The sequence below is a fragment of the Protomyctophum parallelum genome (assembly GCF_964188405.1).
Source record: "Protomyctophum parallelum genome assembly, chromosome: 13".
Taxonomy (NCBI): domain Eukaryota; kingdom Metazoa; phylum Chordata; class Actinopteri; order Myctophiformes; family Myctophidae; genus Protomyctophum; species Protomyctophum parallelum.
This window is the reverse complement of record NC_139708.1, coordinates 32272979-32297756: the sequence shown is the minus strand read 5'-3', so window position 1 is coordinate 32297756 and position 24778 is coordinate 32272979. Positions and strand designations below refer to the sequence as shown.

The 24778-nt window shown below is 39.5% G+C and overlaps 1 protein-coding gene across 1 annotated transcript; it reads left to right on the top strand.

Moving 5' to 3' along the window:
• The first annotated feature begins 1236 nt into the window (after positions 1–1236).
• Positions 1237–15853, top strand: sdr42e2 (short chain dehydrogenase/reductase family 42E, member 2). The gene is made up of 11 exons (XM_083779626.1): positions 1237–1712; positions 2314–2409; positions 3322–3379; positions 5502–5620; positions 6306–6381; positions 8145–8227; positions 9486–9623; positions 10306–10371; positions 10466–10529; positions 11194–11267; positions 14553–15853. The coding sequence occupies exons 1-11, from the start codon at positions 1245–1247 to the stop codon at positions 14796–14798; spliced, it is 1488 nt and encodes a 495-aa protein (XP_083635752.1). The 5' UTR covers positions 1237–1244; the 3' UTR covers positions 14799–15853.
• The last annotated feature ends 8925 nt before the right edge of the window (positions 15854–24778 follow it).

Here is a 24778-nt window from a genome sequence, read left to right as displayed (position 1 = left end):
TTGGCTACAGAACACCAATCACCAAATTTCAAAACACCGGTTGGTTGCGCACACCAAGTCACGCGAATCTTTACAGTAGCGTATAGGCCTATATACGTTTCATTCTGAATTCTCAGAATAGAATTCTAGTTGTTTTCATAAAATGCTTAATTAAATGTTATATCCTGCCTACTTTGAAGACAACTACGCAACTTTTAATATGCTAGCCCTTATATTGAGCAACTGTTCAAAACGTGTCCTGATGTAGCCAAACATTGGACGTTATAAGTGTCCATTTCACAATAATCATGATACTAGTCTATAGTTCTATTGAAATAACGTTTGCTAGCCCTGTGATTTGGCATAGGTTAATGTGATATATTTAGGCCTATACTTTTGAGCTATTATAGCTTTTGCTCAAGTGTGGGATGAACAAAGAAACAAATGAAACGTTTGTATTTACTGCAAGGTTAACAAAGATATGTCTATTGCACATTAACAATGTAAATAAGTGCGGGAGTTATTATTTTTGCCTACTGTAGGCTAATTTGCATTAGCCTACAGTAGGCTATAATGAAATCCATGCCTTGATTTTATTACAGCACTTTTCTCCAAGTTAGCTACTTTTACCAATATAAGGATATGCTTTCTTCTGTACTTGAATAATTATACTTAATTTGGATTTGTTTTTAGCTGAAATATTAATATAATTATAGACCTTTTTAATAGTGTCCCTTTAAGACCTATATTGCACTGTGCTAAATGAACCGCCTCCTGCCTCAGCATCTATTATATGCAGCTGAATAGACCACCAGACTGCTAAACATTCTATGTTTTAACAAGGTCAAATGAGTCACAAAAATGTCTGCCAGTATCCACACACTCAGCTCCAACAATTGTTGCAAACAAGTATCTTGTATTCAGGATGACATGAGCAACGTGTTGCAGCTGACGAAGCGCGAAGCGCATTGCTCATCATGTCCTCCTGAATAACAGTGCCTTGTTTTCAACCACTTTTGGACCTGAGGTTACTAACGGTTACCACAAATATTTGTGGCTTGTTTTATCTCATATTATTTTACAGTTGTTGCCAGTTCCTAATTGTCCCACAGAAGCTACTGTACTGATACACTGCTTTTTTTCCTTTTACTGGCAGTCATTGTTTTAACTTTGGACTGCAGTTGTGCACGGTTGCTACTCCATAACCCTTCATGTCCTCTTATGTCCTCTCTCCTTCCCATGCTCCCTCCAGTTACAGACAGTGAATGGAGCTGTGTGGTCCCAGTATGAATGACATTGGAGGTTCTGTGTGTCAGGTGGAGCAGCTGCCCTGCCCCGGTGTCTCCCTATCCAACCCCGGCGGCGCTCTGTGCCGCCTGCAGGCCAACGGACACCAGTTCCACAACAACCTCCACACCGTCACCCAGCAGCAGCCCTGGGTCAACCCGCCGACCACCGCCATGCCATCCACTCCGACCTCAGCCATGATCCGACAGAAGGTCAACGGAGCAGTGGGGGGCTGGAGCAGTAGCCAAGAAGAATGCGCAAGCTCCAGGCGGGGAGAGGGGGCAGCTCTGCCACGGAGGGGCCCCGGGAAGGTGCTGGTCACGGGCGGAGGTGGCTACTTCGGCTCCAGACTGGGCCGGGCGCTGGCCAGCCGGGGAATCCCAGTGATCTTAATGGACTTGCACAAGCCACCCTGGGATACTCCAGATGGAGCCATCTTCCACCAGGTGAGGGGGCATGCTGTCGCTGATGGGCTGCTGTGTGTGAGCACAGGGATGGATGTGTGTCACAGTCTACTGTTAGGATTCATTGACCTTTTTTCTGTTGTAAGTGCAAGTTACTTTGGCTACCAGGGGCAGTTTAACATACTATATGTGTGGGTAGGGAATAGAACACGCCTGCCTTGGGAGCCCCAAGTGGGGTAGTCCCATCCGGCAGGTGTCCTGTGGTTAATGTAGGTGATGGGATGGCTGGGAGAACACATAGATGAGTGACCCGTCCCAGAGTGCCAGGTGTTGACTGGATGGAGACAGATTCAGGTTTCATGATTCAGGTTTCAGCTGCAGACCTCATGGTGCGCTTACCTTAATTATGCTGCCCTTCTATGGGATAATCTCTGACACAACGCACGTAACATATCACTTACGCTACGTCAAAGCTACCAGCTCATTCAAATGTTTAAATAAGGTTGCGGTCGCTGCGTTTAGAATACAGCTGAGGCATTTTATCCCCTGGCTGCTTTCAGCCTGTTTTATCGCACAGATTGAAAGTATAAAATAAAATCACCAACAAACCAAGTAACCCCATCTCCCCATCTCGTTCATTCAGAGTGACATCCGGGACTATGCTTCTCTTCATAAGGTTTGCGAAGGAGTGGAATGTATATTTCACACAGCTTCCTATGGCATGTCTGGGCCAGAACAGGTGAGTGCACATCCCTCCCCATCAATCAGTATGACTGGTTCGGAGAATAGGCTACATTTTGTTCATATTTACTCACGACTATTTAGTTTCATTGTTCTGCATGTTAAATAATGGAATAGAGGAACTTCGAGACAGATATGAGCATGTTCAGAGAATGATGATGTGTGTATGATTGTCCTGCATGTGCACATTCTCCCTGTATGTAAAAATAACTAAATGTTCAGAACCATTTGCAAAGATTTGCTGATTGTAGAGATCTGCTATCGCTCACATGCATTTACGGACGCACGCACATATGCACGCACGCACAATCACACATACTATATGCACGCTCGCACATATGCACGCACGCACACACACACGCACGCACAAATTATATCAAGTATACCATACCATGCCAAACAGTATAATGATAATGATCTTTACTAATTTATATAGCACCTTTCATACAAAGGAAAGCAACCGAAACAGATACCGTATGTGCTGAGAGAAAAAAGAACATTGTCTTTTAAAACTGTGGATTGGCAGTCAAGTACGTACATCGTACGTACATCTTCCAGACTTTCTTAGGCAAGGTGTCATAACACATAATGAACTCCATACCCTATACATCTCATTGTAAATGTTTATTGTGTGCATGTGGCGCATGGAAGCAGCCAAATATCTGTCATCATCAGCTGTACAATGCCACCAGACAAGTTTCTTTCTCCATGAAACCTCCTGTTCTGTACTGGATGTCTGTAAGGCTGTCATTCCAGAGAGATGCATATTGATATGTTCCTCCTTACACCATCACAAACTGAAGTGACATTAAACATTGGACATTCAATGTATCATAGACCTGCTGATGCATGGTATAAAATGTTGACATTTTAGAACATTTTAGAGATGTTTTTCTCTGTGTTTCCAAAGTTAAGGAAGGAGCAGGTGGAGTCTGTCAACGTGGGCGGAACCAACAACATTATAAATGGTACAGATACCTTAGTTGTGACACACAAACATTATGATCATTCCACAGATTCCATGCTGTCAACATTGGGTATCTCTCACACTGTAAATGGTTGGAGGGCATTTTTCATTTTGTGCTGAGACAATGTGTTTGTAAACACCACTAGGCACTCAATAGGTTTGTAAAAGCCTCTGCGAGTAGCTATAGCCAGCTTGTCTCAAAGTGGGGTCCGAAGGCACCCAGGGGTCCTTGAGGGGGTTCCAGGGGCCCATCAGCTAAACGAGGAACTGTTTTATTTCACCGGCTAGAATGGCCCAATGAGAGAATAAAATAACTATTCGATCATAGATTAAATTCTCAACACTGTTATCTCCCTACCTACAGTACAGTATAAGACAATTCTTTTTCTACTCCATGAGATGGTGGCCAGTGCACAATTAATAGCTACTTTAGGACTGTAAAATGTTACGGTACAATAATAACTATATTGCTATAAAAGTAACAGTCATACTCCTTTTCGAACAAGAGCTCTTTCATGTTTCAAGGTCTCTTAGAGACTTAGGGCTCCAAATTTGTCGCAGCCTTTACCCGCAGCGCGGCCCACAATTCAGTCGCTGCCCGAAAATTACGAATATAGGAGCTTTCTCTGTCCCTTAATGGTATTTTCGTCCCGCGTCACCCGCTATATTTTTTGCCGAAACTGCTATTTGCGCCTAGAGGTGTGGTCATGGGCGTGTTGGCACACTTTCCCCTAAATTGCTATTTTGTTCACATTCATTTGGGATAGTGGAATTTAAAAGCACCCGTAATCCGTGCCAAATTAGTTCGGTTAAGGGATCTCTTAAAGGGATCTCTTAAAGCCAAGACTGGTGATTGGTTACATTTGGTTTAATTATTGAAACGCCCAAACCACACCTATGCATAATATAACGGGTGACGGAGATGTTTAAGGGAGTTAGACAGGTAACCAAAATAAATTAGTGGCTTTAGAAAGATGAGACAAAAATGGAGCCCTTAGAATATAGAGAAACAATGTATTGTTTAACACACTGATTCCCAAACCTTTTAGCTCGACACCCAAAAGAGAAATGTGTCTCTCAGTCTCCAGGACCCAAGCTTGAAAATAGCAGATCTACAAGCTCACAATCGGCTATTTTCACTACTTATGATTATGAAATTACAATAATGTATAATAACCGAATTCTGTACTAAATCTCATAGTCATATAACAACATCTTTTCAAATGGGGATCTGCGGCATAATATGTGTGTCTCTCCATTGTCGCTGCCCGCACAGAATACAAAACTCTGATGCTGGCATTCAAAGCAACCAAAGGTATGGCTCCCCCATATCTTACAAGTATGATTGAACCCTACAAACCCTCCCGCGCACTCAGATCAGCCAACGCAGGGAAACTGGAAGTACCCTCACTAAAAACGCCGGGACAACGCTCCACACGTCCCAAACTCTTCTCCCTTCTGGCTCCAAAACTGTGGAATGCACTTCCCATTGCAGTCAGAACTGCAGCATCACTCCCAATCTTCCGCCGTAGCCTGAAAACCCACCTTTTCAGACTCCATCATGGCCCATAGCACTTACCCTAACCCCTTAGATAGCATTTCTGTTGGCTTAGATAGCATTTGACACAGACTTATAGCATGTTATGTAGACAGCACTATAATTGTATTGTATATAGTTATAGCACGCCATAGTACATATGTATAGCATAGTAGTAAATATGTATAGTTTATATGTATAGTGTATGTATAGTTTCATTATATAGATATTCCACTGTTACTTTCTTAGCTTACGCATGTTTCATGATATTGATAAATGCTTTTATGTGATGTATTCCCATGCTTTTGTTCTTGCTTAAATGTAAGTCGCTCTGGATTAAGAGCGTCTGCTAAATGCCTAAATTGTAAATTGTAAATTGTAATTGTCCCCAATTAACAATTGGGGACAATTGTCATAAATAGGTCTGTCCTTATATGACAGACTTTTATTTAATTTTATTATTACATTTTACTCTTATGATAAGTACAGGTGTCATTCTATTTCAGCGTTTGAATTTGATTGTAGTTTTCTACCTGACGTCTTATGCCACTTGTCATTTTGTTGTGTTTACGTTGTCTGCCTTCAGTGTGTAAAGAGCGGGGCATCTCTAGGCTGGTGTACACCAGTACGGTCAATGTGGTATTTGCTGGCAGGCCAATCGAGGAGGGCGATGAGGATTCTGTGCCCTATGTGCCTCTGGATATGGTGAGTATAAAGGCGTTTAACCTAAAAATGTTCACGGCATGCACCCAAAAAAAAAGAGATGCCAGTGTTAAAGTGGTTAACATAAAGACTCCTGTTTGTAAAATGAAATGGATCAATCCTCTTGTGGTACACCTACATTCCAATAGTTAGTGCTATAGGACAATTACAATAGCAAACATCGATGAGCATTATGTCTGCAATCTGCATAACGTTGCTGTCGGGCAGGAACATATCTCCATTTTTATTTTTGAGGCCCTCCTATGCCCAGCTTTGTGGGTCTGTGGCTGATCAACCCATAGCGATGATTTTATTGGCTGAGCAAAGTACATATTGTGTACATAAAAGTGAGGCCAGAAAAGTGAAGACGCCAAAAGTGATTGGCCGGAAATGACATTTGTGATAATTTGATTGGCTGAGCACGGAATATGATGTATGATGATGTATGAGCGCCCCTCACTTCACACGATTGTGATTTTCTTATTTGTAATCACACTACAGCCTCAGACAAAAGCATCAAACAACAAAAGCACCCCCGCTTTAGGGATTCTGCCTTATTTGTTCTGTAAACTTGTAAAGCATTGATTTGCTCGTACATTCCAGGATCCTGACTACTGTGCTTCAAATTGAATGGGGAGAGTGAGTGAAGCCATTGATCTCTAACATATGACGTTCATGTCTGTTCCAGCACATAGACCATTACTCCAGAACCAAAGCCGTTGCAGACCAATTGGTCCTTTCTGCGAATGGATGCTTGCTTAAAGGTGAGTCATGGTGTGTCAAAGGTGAGTCATGGTGCGTGCGTGCGTGCGCGTCTATGTGATTGTATGTGTTTGTGCATGCATGTGCTTGTACATGTGCCGCCCTCTGAGCTAATTGTTGCTATAGACACCAAGATGTGCACATGTGCAATCCAATCCAACTAGACCTGCTGACACCAGTTTAAATTTAGAGCTGGCAGCACAATACCACTGGAGTCAGTCCAGTGATCACCTGACACCAGGTTGTCTCAAGCAGTTGTCTCAACACACACACACACACACACACACACACACACACACACACACACACACACACACACGCGCACACGCACACGCACACGCACACGCACACGCACACACACACACACACACACACACACACACACACACACACACACACACACACACAGAGAGAGAGAGTAGGCTACTCTATCTCTCTCTTCCTCCCTCCCCCTTTGTCTTTCACAAACAGACACACACAAACACCTGTATCTATTTCATAGTCCCTTATAGAAAGTACAACTGCCTGCTGCTTAAAGGTGTGTGAGGGTATATTCTTCACACCTCACTCTTTGGCAATTCCACTGCTTTGCATAAACAGCAGGCGGAAGCTTTGCATTCCGTCTCTGGGTGTAACCCTATACACCGATATATACATGATCAATGGCCTCTTGTTTCTATATTCAATTAAGCTCAGAGCATGGGCTATGTAATTATATATGGTCTAAGTCTAAAGCCAATGCATACCCACTGAGCACTATCCGTATTTTAGACGTCTGTCTAATTTCCGCACTTGGATTATCTGGATTGGGTCTAATACTGTCCATTTTTTAGACCGAGTTAATGTAATCCATTATTCAATAAATATGGTTACAAAAAACAACCGTACGTTGCACAACTGATCTCCAAGTATCGCCTAAAATAATTTTAAGAGTAATTAATCTACAATTAGCTTTAGTTTATAATAAGCATATATGCTGCAGTAGGAAGTATTATTTAATTTATTTATTGTCTCTGTTCAGGCTAATGTATGGGGTGGCTTTAGAAACGGTGGTAATAGAAAGTTTGGCAAGTGCTACATGGAGTATTTGAATAATCCTTCATGGCATCGCTAGTTGGATTATATATTCGGAATCTTGTCTAATATCAGACCAGCATACAGAATTAAGTTAGACAACTCCACAATACAAGAAATCAACAAAATTGTTTTTGCAGTTGTGTTGATTTCGTGATATCTTTCATTTCCTTGCCCCAAAGGTAGAGGAATTTCATTTTAAAGTAGTAGTTCATTCAGAAAATGATTTATGGAGATGTAGTCACCTGTAGTCAACAAGGTGTATGTCTTCACCTTGTTTTGTGAAGACATACACCGTTGATTTAACGATAGATAAACTAACGTTAAACCTCCTTTCTTGAAACAATATCATTTATGGCATTGGAAGATAGTATAGTAACGGAATTTAGCACTATTGCTACATATACACAAAGACATATCTAATTTTCATTCTCACTATATCACTATATCTCGATCATCTCCTTGAACCATATGAAATGAAAAAAAGAAGTGCAAAGAAGGTTTCAGACTCAACCACGCGCTTATTGTTTTGATTATTCATTTTTGCTCATTCAATTTCTGTATTACTTGGTACTGAAAGTGTGATGTTTATTGAACCTGCTGAACCATGTACTATGCCTTAATATGTTTGTTATTCATTCAAATGAAAAACAACAAGTTAAAGTCTGCCTTCTCCTCATATTAATTAAAGGTGGAGGTGTGTTGCGCACGTGCGTCCTCCGCCCATCTGGAATCTACGGCCCAGAGGAGAGGAGACACCTCCACAGAGTGATGGTGAGTGGCAGCTGCACCAGCGTAAACAAACCAAACTCTCATTGACTGTTTGTCTTGCTATTACGGTATCTGTTCCACACGAGACATCGGTGTCATCCCAATTACTGTGCCCTTAGTTGGCATGTGTGCCTGACTGAAGGTACATTATTGATGGGGACCTCTGGCGGTGTCTCATTACGACCCTTCTGTTTTTTTCTCCTGGGAATGCTGAGGCAGTCGAGCCAGACTGTGTGTAAGGTCGTGAAGTTTGGTTGGCATTGGTTCAGACTAGTTTATTGTTGGACAAAGTGGCCTGGCATATAGGAGCCATAGGCAGAGATTCTCATCGGATGTAGTCACTTCTTAATGTATGCTTGCTTACTTCAGCTTCCTTGCTTGCTTATTGCTTACTAGCACGCACTCACGCACGCACTAGGACTGCCTAATTATGATTACAACTATAATCCCAATTATTCCTCTTAATATTTTAACCTCTAATATTAATTATGATTATCTATTGGTAATGATGATGATTTTTGTAAAATATGTAAAAAAGATATACATACTGTGTGTGTGTGTGTGTGTGTGTGTGTGTGTGTGTGTGTGTGTGTGTGTGTGTGTGTATATGTATATGTATATGTATATACATATATATGTATATTTATGTGTATATATATATATATTATATATACCGGTGCCATATCTTTGGTCAAATTATATCGTCCAAAACCTTTTTTGTTAAAAATACAGAAATTTGCCGATCTACAAGCTCATACCGTGTTGTGAGGTCTTTTGAGGCTATACTATTGATTTAGAAGAAAATTTTTAAATGGGGAGATACAAGAATTAGCCTGAAAGCGATGATATACTATGTATGTAATGAGTAATGACCGCTGTGGATGTGAAGATTGCATACACAGTGTTATGGTGTGTTATGGTTATGGCCCTAGTGTAACAGGGCGGCGACAAGGGAAAGGTACAACAGCTGACCAGATAAGGTGTTTCAATACATGTTTTACATAAGTCACATTTACATAAGTAATTATGAAGCATACAATCACGATTTTAATTTTTTTTTCATTCATTGTGTAGCTCCCTAACACACTTCCACAAACACTCCTTCCCCCCTCTCTTTCTCACACATGCAAGCACACATGCACATACGCACACGTGCACGCACGCCACGCACATATGCACACTCACACGCACGCACATATGCACACATGTACGCACACACACACACACACACACTGGACTGACTCAGTTCTTCTCTCGGCAGGTGAACGTGAGGCGGCGGCTGTTCAGCTTCCGCTTCGGTGACCCGCAGGCCCGGATGAACTGGGTTCATGTAGACAACCTGGTGCTGGCTCACTTACTGGCCTCCGAGGCTCTCACACCCATGAAGAGCTGCGTCTCTGTGAGTGGCCCGCTGCACGCCAAACACAACATCAACCATGTGCTTCTCAAACTATTTCATGTCAGACCCCCACATTTACGTAGATGTATATGGCTGCGGACACCGAGCTGATCCCTGGTATGTCATACCAGGGACCTCCACTCCTCCAGAAGCAAAAATTTGAGTTAAAAATGTTCGCTTACAAATATATAAATTCAATGGTTAAAAACAAATAGCAGATCTACAAGCTCATACTAGTGTTTTTTGTTTTTGAATACCCTAAGTATAAAACATGGTAAGTGGTTGAAACATTGTTAGAAGGTCTGCCCTCACTATGGGGCCACAGTCAGGCAGGTGGTAATCAAAGCAATCTGGACTACTTCTACCTTGTGCGTGCGTGCGTGCGTGCGTGCGTGCGTGCGTGCGTGCGTGCGTGTGTGTGTGCGTGTGTGTGAGAGAGTCCTGAGCACCGTCGTGTGAACGAATATGGCTATCAGAGACGCTGCTGAGTGACATTCTTGTTGTCACCTATGTGTCTAACATAACTGCACCCATAATGTTTGTGTCCTTGTATGCATTTTCCTTTTAAAGTGTGGACCAAATAAAATAATTCAAATGTGTGTGTGTGTGTGTGTGTTCGCGCGCGCGTGCGTGCAGTATACTGTCTTAATGCTAATGTTTGGTGTCAATGTTTCTCTTACAGAGTGGGCAGGCCTATTTCATTAATGATGGAGAATCAGTGAACCTGTTTGAGTGGTTGACACCACTGGTGAGTTAGCCTTTCAAATGTCACAGCAACAAGATATTCACTGAATATAATGCATTTACCTCATACCTCACTGACTCCTATTTTCTTATTTTAGTTTGAAAAGCTGGGTCACAGGAGACCCTTGATACACCTGCCTGTGTCATTGGTCTACTTAGCAGGTATACTGTAGACTCTCATAATATCACTAGAGTCACTTGTGAGTTGTGACTATACTCTATACAGTTTATGACCTCTATATGACTTCTGTGTTGTTTATGTTAAAGTAGAACTTCCCCACTTTTTATTGATAGCCAGTGTAGTCAAGCAATACAATCGTCACTGTGTGCTATATTGAATGAAATGTCGTAAATCTCCTGCTCAGAGCCTTTCTGACAGTGTGTGTGCGTGCGTGCGTGCGTGCGTGTGTGCGCAGTGTCAGTATTTTTTCATTATTGACTTGAGGTTTGGGATGAGCTACATAGCTGTTTCATATTTGGGATATTAAGTCCATACAGTATTACCTACAGTACATGTGCCAGTAGATTGTACTTATATTAATGATATTGTTGCAGACCACAGAATGAACTAGAAGGAAGTTGAACATCCAAATATGGTTAGTTAGATTGCATCCTTCATGTTCATTCTATGGTCTGCACTCAGCAGCGACTTGCTGCAGTTGAAACTATGTTTTTGTTATGGCACTGGGAATTAGAGCTCTCGGTAGCAATACAGAAAACATTGACTAAAACTATTGTGGAGGTTATAGACATACCACCCCTATGACTAATACATGGAATAAGTTTGAAAGTTGGCCAATATGTTGTTTTTCTCTCTTATTTACAGCGATCCTCATTGAATATTTGCACATTGTCTTGAGACCCATCGTAGAACTCCCTATCCTCTTCACCAGAAACGAGGTAAACACACTGCACCTTGTCCATCTCTCTTAAAACATGCACTTCCACACATTCCGGAGCATTAGAACAGTAGCTGTACATGTCGGATACAACAAAATGTACACATACTGTATGTTTATTCATTGCTGCATCAATAAAAATAACAATAAAGTGTAAAAGAACACTAGCTGTAGCTTCACATAATGTCAACCTGTCCTGCTATCAAACCCATAATGTTGAAGGCATTTATTTGGCATAGAAAGAGTCTTTCTTTCTCTGTCATTTTAAAACATGCTTGGCATGTTTTAAAATTCATGAAGAGAAAATAAAATATACAAAAATAGATTGATTCTGACACAAGACACAAGTATAAAAGTACAGTATATCAACAATATGAATGATATACTGTACATCTATCACCAATGAACTGGAAGACAGTGTGTGGGTGTTTATTTATTCTTTGATTTGGGTACTCACTGTGTATATCCTAGTAGTCCATATCCAAATGCAAAAGGGGAACATTACAGAACATGGTGGCATCATTAGACAAATATACTGTAGAGGGGCAGGGTTCTGCAAGTAAGTTTAGCCTTTAGCCAATTATCTTTATAAGCTGTTAGATAGTGGGGCACAACACAATCAATGGCTAATTTAGGACCTTGAAAATGCAACAAAACACCTTACATACGGTACATTAGTCACTATATTGCTATAAAAGTTAATAAATAAAGATGTGTGATAGAAATAATGAATAGAAATGTGTGTGGATTTTGAATCAAATGTTACAGGTGCATACAGAAATGCCTTGTGTAATCATTTTGTTCAGGCTCCATACTTGAATGTGGACATTAGTTCTTCAAAAGTTTTAAAATTATCATTTTAACTGGAGACAGACAGTCATATTCCTTTTTAGACGAGCTCTTTCATGTCTGAAGGTCTCAGAGAGATACAATGTATTGTTTAAGGCATGTGAAACTGTTTTGGTTTCATCAAAACAAGTCTAAAGAGGAAGGTTTACAGTGAAAACATTCAAAGAATGGCAATATAACTATGTGTTCATCCTACCTGGTTTGATCAATGCAAAGCCATTGTCCATATCCATCCTATGTGGGACTATCAGTCAGATATTGCAAATGTCTGGCCCATTTGCCGGGCCAGACATTATTGCTGACGAGTGTGTTCTGGCCACCTGCTGCCTACCTGTATGGTACTGTGCTTGGGGTTGTGTACAGTAGATTGTTATTGTTGAATTGTTATGGTTCCTGTGCATGTTTGCAGCGTGTATGTGTGTGTGATGGGATTTGGATGGGGATGGGGGGTCTTGGGTTACCTGCTACCAGATGATTAGAGTCTTGTTTAAGTCTCACGGGGGCCCTCTCACCCACAACAGTGAAGACAGACTTCATTAGAGCGAGTATTTTCCTACCCCAACCCCTGCTCGCTCCATCGGATACGATCTGTTTGTGCATGAATTAATTATGGATAAGTCCTAATCAAAATTAGCTTTAATGGTTTCACAAATTATGGCAAATCAACACTTGACCATTCCTTTGTCTGATATCTCAAATTCAGCCTGCTGTGTCTGGTGGACAGTAGGTCAGTGGGATGTGACGGTCCAGGTTCATTCAAGAGATGAAGGGAAGGTTACAGTCATTCATAATACTGGAGTGGCTTTAACAGCCAAGAGCTGGCACAACCATGATGAGTAATGTTGTCTTCATGAATGTGTGATGAGTCAAAGAAACCAAATCTTTGGCACATGCCTGAACCCAGAGCTCATTCAGTCAGATGACTGCTGGCTAGGCCGGGGATTGATGATTGCCCTGTGAATAAAACATAAACTAGCGTGCGTGCCTCAGGACAGGAAGTTCAAGATGAAGGTTTCAGGAAGTGACCTCACAGCCACTGTGATGATGATCCCGTCTCTAAATGGTTCAGACTGTGAGGTGGAGCCATCACTGCTCTGATACAACAGCAAAGTTCAAAGGGCTACCTGGTGTTCCAAAATAAGCGACAGGCTTTGAAACTGTTTTAGAATAACAGAGATGGTTAGGACAATTGCAACTAAACAATCCAAGCACGTTAGCACCAATAACACGTAATAATTGTATCAGTGACTATAGAGTAGACTAGGCCCTTTTTATGTTCCAAATCTAGGTGGATAAATTGCTGTGGGAATAAATGGCTTATGACATATTTTAATTATTATTGTTGCAATTACATATTGTTTGAATCAAAACTCATGGGTGAAGTCTGGAATATGGGTTGGGGGAATGGTTAGATTTCATAGAACCTATTTCAAAAGGTTATCTTTGAAAAACAAAGAAGGGTCCTGCATACCTGCATACATAATATTTCACCACAGTGGCAGGTGTAAGTAGGTAGATGGCAACTGGCAAGTAGGTAGTGATGAGTGGCACTGAGTGTGGTGGCACTGTGATTCAGTGGTTACTTAGCACTGTTTCCTCACAGTAAAAAGATACTGGCTTTGACCTCTACTGGGCTCTTTATGTGTGGAGTTTGCATGTTCTCGTTAATGTAGGTTACCTCACATCATCCCATCTCAAAACACACAAATGTTAAAGACATACTCTTCTGGTCCCTAGGCACTGGTCCGTTTTATGACAAATGCAGGGCACACATTTTCCAAAAAGTATAACATAACACAGATTACGAATATCCAGTTGACTAACTTGAAAAGACAATAGATTCCTCCTCAAAGGATGAAACTGTGCTGTGTCTTGTGTTGAAAGCTGATGAGAAAATTATACAGAACATACAGTAGACCCTCAAGAGGCTCTACTGATATCTATAAGCATGGATTGGAAACTTTAAACGGAAAATAAGTAAAAGCATATACATTTAAAGGCAGCACTGAAGTTATGTTCTTTGAGACAGAGATTCCTGTGTGCGTATGTCTTGGATTATGTGATTGATATGTGATTATGTTATGAGTGTTGTCTCCATCCATCGCTATGGAATGGATACTTTCCATGCAGACACCTTATCCCCAGGCAGGCAGTAAGAAGATACAGAGGCAAGAGAAGCATCATCAGTATCAGGCCTTGGGTGGCATGGTGTTAAACAAAGTTTCCCCAACTGAGGTTAATCTAAAACATTAACCTCACACTCTGACCTTTAACTTCTTCCAGCCTCCTGATAAGACTCAACACCTTTAAACAGTGCCTTTGTCTAACTGTGGGTGTATAGGTGATCGCTACAAGGAACCCCTGGAGATGACAGGCCGCGTGTAATCGAAGTAAAGTATATCTCATCTCATCTCAAGTATCTTCTCTAAAATTCTAGGTGAGGAACATAGCGGTGAGCCACACCTTCAAGATTGACAAGGCACGTCGAGAGTTGGGCTTCTGTCCTCAGCGCTACACCCTGGCAGACTCCGTGGAACAGTACCTGAAGTCTGGACCACCACACTCGGGGTCAGCTCCCCTGGGCCGGTCCCGGTACACTTCCTGGAACCAGCCTCTCCTGATGCTTGTGGTGCTGGGACTCTGCCTGCTGCTGTTACTGCTGTGCTCCCGTCTCTGGCAGTAATAGTAATAGCCAGTCTAGCGCTACATCCACGTAACTCTGCCTGATTTGAATGAATGATTGCATACAATATCCCACATGTATAAAGTTTCATAGAATACACAACAAAAGCCAACAAAGTGTTAATTTAACTCTGAGTGTGTCAAAAATTATATATATATATATATATATATATATATATATAATAATTATTATTTTTACATAGTCAGAGACAGTTTATCAAAAGAGAAACTCTACACAACACCATACCACAAACAAACACCAAACGTGTTTGGTGTTTGTTTGTGGTACGGTGTTGTATGGAGTCTCTATTTTTATACATTTGTATTTTTTAAATCTCCTTTTGCACCTGTTATTTTTGGTGTGCAGATTTCATTTTTCCTATATACTCAGAGTTAAATTAACTCAAGATTTTGCAGATCAGCTGTACTGTATATCTGCCAGAACATGTTGTCATTGCAATTTTTGTTCATTCAAAGATATAGATGATCCTGGTCCATAATCAGCAAATCTTACTGGGATGCCAATGGCAATTACCTGAAAAGAGCGTTTCTCTGACTCAAAGCAATAGAGTATCTAAATGTTCACATCCATGTAACTTAGTCTATTTTTGATGCATTCTGTAGGGGTGTGCGTGCGAGAGACTCTTCATCTGTGAGAAGTACCTGGCTCTTTAAAAGTATTATTAAAATATCCAGTTAATTTACTCTACTGGATTTCTATACAGCTTTAAGTTGATTTGATTTCATGAGACTGGAGAGAAATAGTTTATGTTCATTTATTGATATTGTAAAATGTATATTTACAATTCCTTTTGAATGTAATTGACATGCTTCCATTCTAGTTTCCATTAGGGGACTGTTGTGATTTACAATTTAATAGTGCTAGTCATTTTGTAAGCTTTTACAACTAAAAGATAATTTTGAATGCCATTGACTAGGCTATTATTTTATAATTAAGCCTCATTTGTATGCTCAGTGTTTTAATTACATTGATGTAATAATATAATCTATTAATCATTTATAAAATAATTAATATGTATTTAAATCTACATCTATGAAATAAAAGTAAAATTATAGCCTCCAATTGTGTCATTCCAATTGTGTCATCTATCTTTGTCATGGTAAAGAGCAGTGCAGTGATCTTGTGCGCCTACAATTTGATCACCAGAGGGAGCTCTTGCACAGTTACTGGCAGCCTACTACACGATTACGGTAAACAATGAATGTTTGGCGTTGTGGTCGATGCCATTGTTTGTCCCATTGGTCATATGAGATTATCATCACCATAGTTAATCAATTGAAATATTTGAGTAGATAGTTGGACCGTATACTGAAATTGAACCCGTTTCTTAAAAAGATTCTGGCAGTGGTGGGATTCGAACCCACGCCATCGAAATGACTGGAGCCTAAATCCAGCGCCTTAGACCACTCGGCCACACTACCATACGGTGCGCTTGGAGAACTAGTCACTAATCATAATTTAATCATTTTGTTGTTTTTCATTTGAAAGCAGGTGGCTTTAATAAACGTGACGACGAGACGACAGAAGCCGTAATTCTACTCTAAAACCCCATACGAAAAATGACAGATGTCATTGAAACATAATATAAATCAGAGATTCTAATACCATGCAAAAACAATAATGATCACCGTACCGTTCTGTACGGCTCTGTGTTGTAATGTTTTGTCTGGATTCTGGACTACTAAAATGTGAAACTAGTTCTGAAACATGCAGTGCACAAAACACGTTCGAAACATATAAAAAAATATAAATATATATAAAAAATTATATAGGCCTACCAAATTTCCCACTCCACACTGCCGGACTAAAATGGCTTGATGAGTAGACATGCTTTGTGACATGATACAATCTTTAGTCTGAGCTGGTCACAGTTGGCATGATAATCATCTTTAAACGTAAACCAACACTTATACTGAACCCAAAACACTCTTCTATCTTGAAACCTCACCTCAGCCTTCAGCAACACATTTTGGGCGCGTTCGGCTATGCGCACCGGGAATGTGGTCAGTTTGTTGAGTGTGGTGGGCGGTGACGTCACAGAGTGCGTTCAGTGTGCCTTATTTACGAACGACCAGTTACAACACACCATTCACACTGAGCAACCCTACCCTCAGGGTAGGGTTGCTCAGTGCGTGCACTCGGCACACCCGGTGCGCAGCGCACTGGATTTTCGAACGACAACGCACTGAGTGCACTGAATAAAGGAACGACAAGAGAGCACACCAGTGCGTTCAGGGCGCATTTCCGAACGCGCCCATAGTCAAACATTAAGGAATGAAAAGTATATAGAATATCACAACATCACTGTTGGCCATGTAATGATGTAAATGTAAAGCAACTTCTAGATTCATTCTGTTTTGGTGTGTATTTTATTCCTTTTTGTTGTCATCATATTGGCAAATTGCTTGCATTCTGTGCCGCTTGCAGATGCAGAGGAGAAGTGGGTAACTCTAGGTGAGGAGGACATGCCCTAACTTAGTCCAGCCCCACAATGTTGATTGAGATAGTGGCTTTTTTATTTACATTCCAATGGCCCTGACTACCTCCTCTACAAGCACCACAGCCATAACATTTGAAATATGTTCTGAATTCCTCTGATTGTAACGATTTCTTTAATGAGTAGCTAATCCGCTATACTTTGAGGTGTGTGTGTGTGTGTGTGTGTGTGTGTGTGAGAGAGAGAGAGAGAGAGAGAGAGAGAGAGAGAGAGAGAGAGAGAGAGAGAGAGAGAGAGATTTCATAAGAGTTTTCCTTGTGGATGACACTCATGACACCTTCAAGCAAATTGGATTCTGGAAGATGGGGCTCAATGGCAGCTCTATAGGCACGTCAAAAGTCACTTTCACCTAGAAACTCCATTCACACTTTTTATTATTCAGCTTACTGTGGAGACACATGCTGGAACTGTTTTTTATTTTTATGTTTTGTAGTTTATGAGTTATTTAACTTAAACGCCCAATGCATTCTCTATGGCAATAGTACAAAATTTGGCATGCTACTAGTCCTACATACTTACACCTAGCAACCCCATTCTAGCCTACTTAGGTTCATCTTACGGTGGACATGTTTAACTGAAAAGGAATCTTTGAAATGTTTCATAGTTTTAGAAATATAGTGCTTTCAAATTTGAGACATTTAACATGGGGCTCAATGGCAGCTCTATAGGCACGTCAAAAGTCACTTTCACCTAGAAACTCCATTCACACTTTTTATTATTCAGCTTACTGTGGAGACACATGCTGGAACTTTTTTTTATTTTTATGTTTTGTAGTTTATGAGTTATTTAACTTAAACGCCCAATGCATTCTCTATGGCAATAGCACAAAATTTGGCATGCTACTAGTCCTACATACTTACACCTAGCAACCCCATTCTAGCCTACATAGGTTCATCTTACAGTGGACATGTTTGCCTGAAAAGGAATCTTTGAAATGTTTCATATATAGTTTTAGAAATATAGTGCTTTCAAATTTGAGACATTTAACATGGGGCTCAATGGCAGCTCTATAGGCAAGTCAAAAGTCACTTTCACCTAGAAACTCCATTCACACTTTTTATTATTCAGCTTACTGGAGACACATGCTGGAACTTTTTTTTATTTTTATGTTTTGTAGTTTATGAGTTATTTAACTTAAACGCCCAATGCATTCTCTATGGCAATAGCACAAACTTTGGCATGCTACTAGTCCTACATACTTACACCTACCAACCCCATTCTAGCCCTGCCTACTTAGGTTCATCTTACGGTGGACATGTTTGCCTGAAAAGGAATCTTTGAAATGTTTCATAGTTTTAGAAATATAGTGCTTTCAAATTTGAGACATTTAACATGGGGCTCAATGGCAGCTCTATAGGCACGTCAAAAGTCACTTTCACCTAGAAACTCCATTCACACTTTTTATTATTCAGCTTACTGTGGAGACACATGCTGGAACTTTATTTTATTTTTATGTTTTGTAGTTTATGAATTATTTAACTTAAACGCCTAATGCATTCTCTATGGCAATAGCACAACATTTGGCATGCTACTAGTCCTACATACTTACACCTAGCAACCCCATTCTAGCCTACTTAGGTTCATCTTACGGTGGACATGTTTGCCTGAAAAGGAATCTTTGAAATGTTTCATAGTTTTAGAAATATAGTGCTTTCAAATTTGAGACATTTAACATGGGGCTCAATGGCAGCTCTATAGGCAAGTCAAAAGTCACTTTCACCTAGAAACTCCATTCACACTTTTTATTATTCAGCTTACTGTGGAGACACATGCTGGAACTTTTTTTTATTTTTATGTTTTGTAGTTTATGAGTTATTTAACTTAAACGCCCAATGCATTCTCTATGGCAATAGCACAAACTTTGGCATGCTACTAGTCCTACATACTTACACCTACCAACCCCATTCTAGCCTACTTAGGTTCATCTTACGGTGGACATGTTTGCCTGAAAAGGAATCTTTGAAATGTTTCATAGTTTTAGAAATATAGTGCTTTCAAATTTGAGACATTTAACATGGGGCTCAATGGCAGCTCTATAGGCAAGTCAAAAGTCACTTTCACCTAGAAACTCCATTCACACTTTTTATTATTCAGCTTACTGTGGAGACACATGCTGGAACTTTTTTTTATTTTTATGTTTTGTAGTTTATGAGTTATTTAACTTAAACGCCCAATGCATTCTCTATGGCAATAGCACAAACTTTGGCATGCTACTAGTCCTACATACTTACACCTATACCAACCCCATTCTAGCCTACTTAGGTTCATCTTACGGTGGACATGTTTGCCTGAAAAGGAATCTTTGAAATGTTTCATAGTTTTAGAAATATAGTGCTTTCAAATTTGAGACATTTAACATGGGGCTCAATGGCAGCTCTATAGGCACGTCAAAAGTCACTTTCACCTAGAAACTCCATTCACACTTTTTATTATTCAGCTTACTGTGGAGACACATGCTGGAACTTTTTTTTATGTTTTGTAGTTTATGAGTTATTTAACTTAAACGCCCAATGCATTCTCTATGGCAATAGCACAAAATTTGGCATGCTACTAGTCCTACATACTTACACCTAGCAACCCCATTCTAGCCTACTTAGGTTCATCTTACAGTGGACATGTTTGCCTGAAAAGGAATCTTTGAAATGTTTCATAGTTTTAGAAATATAGTGCTTTCAAATTTGAGACATTTAACATGGGGCTCAATGGCAGCTCTATAGGCAAGTCAAAAGTCACTTTCACCTAGAAACTCCATTCACACTTTTTATTATTCAGCTTACTGTGGAGACACATGCTGGAACATTTTTTTATTTTTATGTTTTGTAGTTTATGAGTTATTTAACTTAAACGCCCAATGCATTCTCTATGGCAATAGCACAAACTTTGGCATGCTACTAGTCCTACATACTTACACCTACCAACCCCATTCTAGCCTACTTAGGTTCATCTTACGGTGGACATGTTTGCCTGAAAAGGAATCTTTGAAATGTTTCATAGTTTTAGAAATATAGTGCTTTCAAATTTGAGACATTTAACATGGGGCTCAATGGCAGCTCTATAGGCACGTCAAAAGTCACTTTCACCTAGAAACTCCATTCACACTTTTTATTATTCAGCTTACTGTGGAGACACATGCTGGAACTTTATTTTATTTTTATGTTTTGTAGTTTATGAATTATTTAACTTAAACGCCTAATGCATTCTCTATGGCAATAGCACAACATTTGGCATGCTACTAGTCCTACATACTTACACCTAGCAACCCCATTCTAGCCTACTTAGGTTCATCTTACGGTGGACATGTTTGCCTGAAAAGGAATCTTTGAAATGTTTCATAGTTTTAGAAATATAGTGCTTTCAAATTTGAGACATTTAACATGGGGCTCATTGGCAGCTCTATAGGCAAGTCAAAAGTCACTTTCACCTAGAAACTCCATTCACACTTTTTATTATTCAGCTTACTGTGGAGACACATGCTGGAACTTTTTTTTATTTTTATGTTTTGTAGTTTATGAGTTATTTAACTTAAACGCCCAATGCATTCTCTATGGCAATAGCACAAACTTTGGCATGCTACTAGTCCTACATACTTACACCTACCAACCCCATTCTAGCCTACTTAGGTTCATCTTACGGTGGACATGTTTGCCTGAAAAGGAATCTTTGAAATGTTTCATAGTTTTAGAAATATAGTGCTTTCAAATTTGAGACATTTAACATGGGGCTCAATGGCAGCTCTATAGGCACGTCAAAAGTCACTTTCACCTAGAAACTCCATTCACACTTTTTATTATTCAGCTTACTGTGGAGACACATGCTGGAACTTTATTTTATTTTTATGTTTTGTAGTTTATGAATTATTTAACTTAAACGCCTAATGCATTCTCTATGGCAATAGCACAACATTTGGCATGCTACTAGTCCTACATACTTACACCTAGCAACCCCATTCTAGCCTACTTAGGTTCATCTTACGGTGGACATGTTTGCCTGAAAAGGAATCTTTGAAATGTTTCATAGTTTTAGAAATATAGTGCTTTCAAATTTGAGACATTTAACATGGGGCTCAATGGCAGCTCTATAGGCACGTCAAAAGTCACTTTCACCTAGAAACTCCATTCACACTTTTTATTATTCAGCTTACTGTGGAGACACATGCTGGAACTTTTTTTTATTTTTATGTTTTGTAGTTTATGAGTTATTTAACTTAAACGCCCAATGCATTCTCTATGGCAATAGCACAAAATTTGGCATGCTACTAGTCCTACATACTTACACCTAGCAACCCCATTCTAGCCTACTTAGGTTCATCTTACGGTGGACATGTTTGCCTGAAAAGGAATCTTTGAAATGTTTCATAGTTTTAGAAATATAGTGCTTTCAAATTTGAGACATTTAACATGGGGCTCAATGGCAGCTCTATAGGCAAGTCAAAAGTCACTTTCACCTAGAAACTCCATTCACACTTTTTATTATTCAGCTTACTGTGGAGACACATGCTGGAACTTTTTTTTATTTTTATGTTTTGTAGTTTATGAGTTATTTAACTTAAACGCCCAATGCATTCTCTATGGCAATAGCACAAACTTTGGCATGCTACTAGTCCTACATACTTACACCTACCAACCCCATTCTAGCCTACTTAGGTTCATCTTACGGTGGACATGTTTGCCTGAAAAGGAATCTTTGAAATGTTTCATAGTTTTAGAAATATAGTGCTTTCAAATTTGAGACATTTAACATGGGGCTCAATGGCAGCTCTATAGGCAAGTCAAAAGTCACTTTCACCTAGAAACTCCATTCACACTTTTTATTATTCAGCTTACTGTGGAGACACATGCTGGAACTTTTTTTTATTTTTATGTTTTGTAGTTTATGAGTTATTTAACTTAAACGCCCAATGCATTCTCTATGGCAATAGCACAAACTTTGGCATGCTACTAGTCCTACATACTTACACCTATACCAACCCCATTCTAGCCTACTTAGGTTCATCTTACGGTGGACATGTTTGCCTGAAAAGGAATCTTTGAAATGTTTCATAGTTTTAGAAATATAGTGCTTTCAAATTTGAGACATTTAACATGGGGCTCAATGGCAGCTCTATAGGCACGTCAAAAGTCACTTTCACCTAGAAACTCCATTCACACTTTTTATTATTCAGCTTACTGTGGAGACACATGCTGGAACTTTTTTTTATGTTTTGTAGTTTATGAGTTATTTAACTTAAACGCCCAATGCATTCTCTATGGCAATAGCACAAAATTTGGCATGCTACTAGTCCTACATACTTACACCTAGCAACCCCATTCTAGCCTACTTAGGTTCATCTTACAGTGGACATGTTTGCCTGAAAAGGAATCTTTGAAATGTTTCATAGTTTTAGAAATATAGTGCTTTCAAATTTGAGACATTTAACATGGGGCTCAATGGCAGCTCTATAGGCAAGTCAAAAGTCACTTTCACCTAGAAACTCCATTCACACTTTTTATTATTCAGCTTACTGTGGAGACACATGCTGGAACATTTTTTTATTTTTATGTTTTGTAGTTTATGAGTTATTTAACTTAAACGCCCAATGCATTCTCTATGGCAATAGCACAAACTTTGGCATGCTACTAGTCCTACATACTTACACCTACCAACCCCATTCTAGCCTACTTAGGTTCATCTTACGGTGGACATGTTTGCCTGAAAAGGAATCTTTGAAATGTTTCATAGTTTTAGAAATATAGTGCTTTCAAATTTGAGACATTTAACATGGGGCTCAATGGCAGCTCTATAGGCACGTCAAAAGTCACTTTCACCTAGAAACTCCATTCACACTTTTTATTATTCAGCTTACTGTGGAGACACATGCTGGAACTTTATTTTATTTTTATGTTTTGTAGTTTATGAATTATTTAACTTAAACGCCTAATGCATTCTCTATGGCAATAGCACAACATTTGGCATGCTACTAGTCCTACATACTTACACCTAGCAACCCCATTCTAGCCTACTTAGGTTCATCTTACGGTGGACATGTTTGCCTGAAAAGGAATCTTTGAAATGTTTCATAGTTTTAGAAATATAGTGCTTTCAAATTTGAGACATTTAACATGGGGCTCATTGGCAGCTCTATAGGCAAGTCAAAAGTCACTTTCACCTAGAAACTCCATTCACACTTTTTATTATTCAGCTTACTGTGGAGACACATGCTGGAACTTTTTTTTATTTTTATGTTTTGTAGTTTATGAGTTATTTAACTTAAACGCCCAATGCATTCTCTATGGCAATAGCACAAACTTTGGCATGCTACTAGTCCTACATACTTACACCTACCAACCCCATTCTAGCCTACTTAGGTTCATCTTACGGTGGACATGTTTGCCTGAAAAGGAATCTTTGAAATGTTTCATAGTTTTAGAAATATAGTGCTTTCAAATTTGAGACATTTAACATGGGGCTCAATGGCAGCTCTATAGGCACGTCAAAAGTCACTTTCACCTAGAAACTCCATTCACACTTTTTATTATTCAGCTTACTGTGGAGACACATGCTGGAACTTTATTTTATTTTTATGTTTTGTAGTTTATGAATTATTTAACTTAAACGCCTAATGCATTCTCTATGGCAATAGCACAACATTTGGCATGCTACTAGTCCTACATACTTACACCTAGCAACCCCATTCTAGCCTACTTAGGTTCATCTTACGGTGGACATGTTTGCCTGAAAAGGAATCTTTGAAATGTTTCATAGTTTTAGAAATATAGTGCTTTCAAATTTGAGACATTTAACATGGGGCTCAATGGCAGCTCTATAGGCACGTCAAAAGTCACTTTCACCTAGAAACTCCATTCACACTTTTTATTATTCAGCTTACTGTGGAGACACATGCTGGAACTTTTTTTTATTTTTATGTTTTGTAGTTTATGAGTTATTTAACTTAAACGCCCAATGCATTCTCTATGGCAATAGCACAAAATTTGGCATGCTACTAGTCCTACATACTTACACCTAGCAACCCCATTCTAGCCTACTTAGGTTCATCTTACGGTGGACATGTTTGCCTGAAAAGGAATCTTTGAAATGTTTCATAGTTTTAGAAATATAGTGCTTTCAAATTTGAGACATTTAACATGGGGCTCAATGGCAGCTCTATAGGCAAGTCAAAAGTCACTTTCACCTAGAAACTCCATTCACACTTTTTATTATTCAGCTTACTGTGGAGACACATGCTGGAACTTTTTTTTATTTTTATGTTTTGTAGTTTATGAGTTATTTAACTTAAACGCCCAATGCATTCTCTATGGCAATAGCACAAACTTTGGCATGCTACTAGTCCTACATACTTACACCTACCAACCCCATTCTAGCCTACTTAGGTTCATCTTACGGTGGACATGTTTGCCTGAAAAGGAATCTTTGAAATGTTTCATAGTTTTAGAAATATAGTGCATTCAAATTTGAGACATTTAAC

Excerpts from the sequence above, each read along its gene's own strand:
- sdr42e2 (XM_083779626.1), top strand. The coding sequence starts at position 1,245 with ATGGAGCTGTGTGGTCCCAGTATGAATGACATTGGAGGTTCTGTGTGT. Across the intron at positions 6,382-8,144 it reads GAATGGATGCTTGCTTAAAG|GTGGAGGTGTGTTGCGCACG; the intron begins GTGAGTCATGGT and ends TATTAATTAAAG. Across the intron at positions 8,228-9,485 it reads GACACCTCCACAGAGTGATG|GTGAACGTGAGGCGGCGGCT; the intron begins GTGAGTGGCAGC and ends TTCTCTCGGCAG.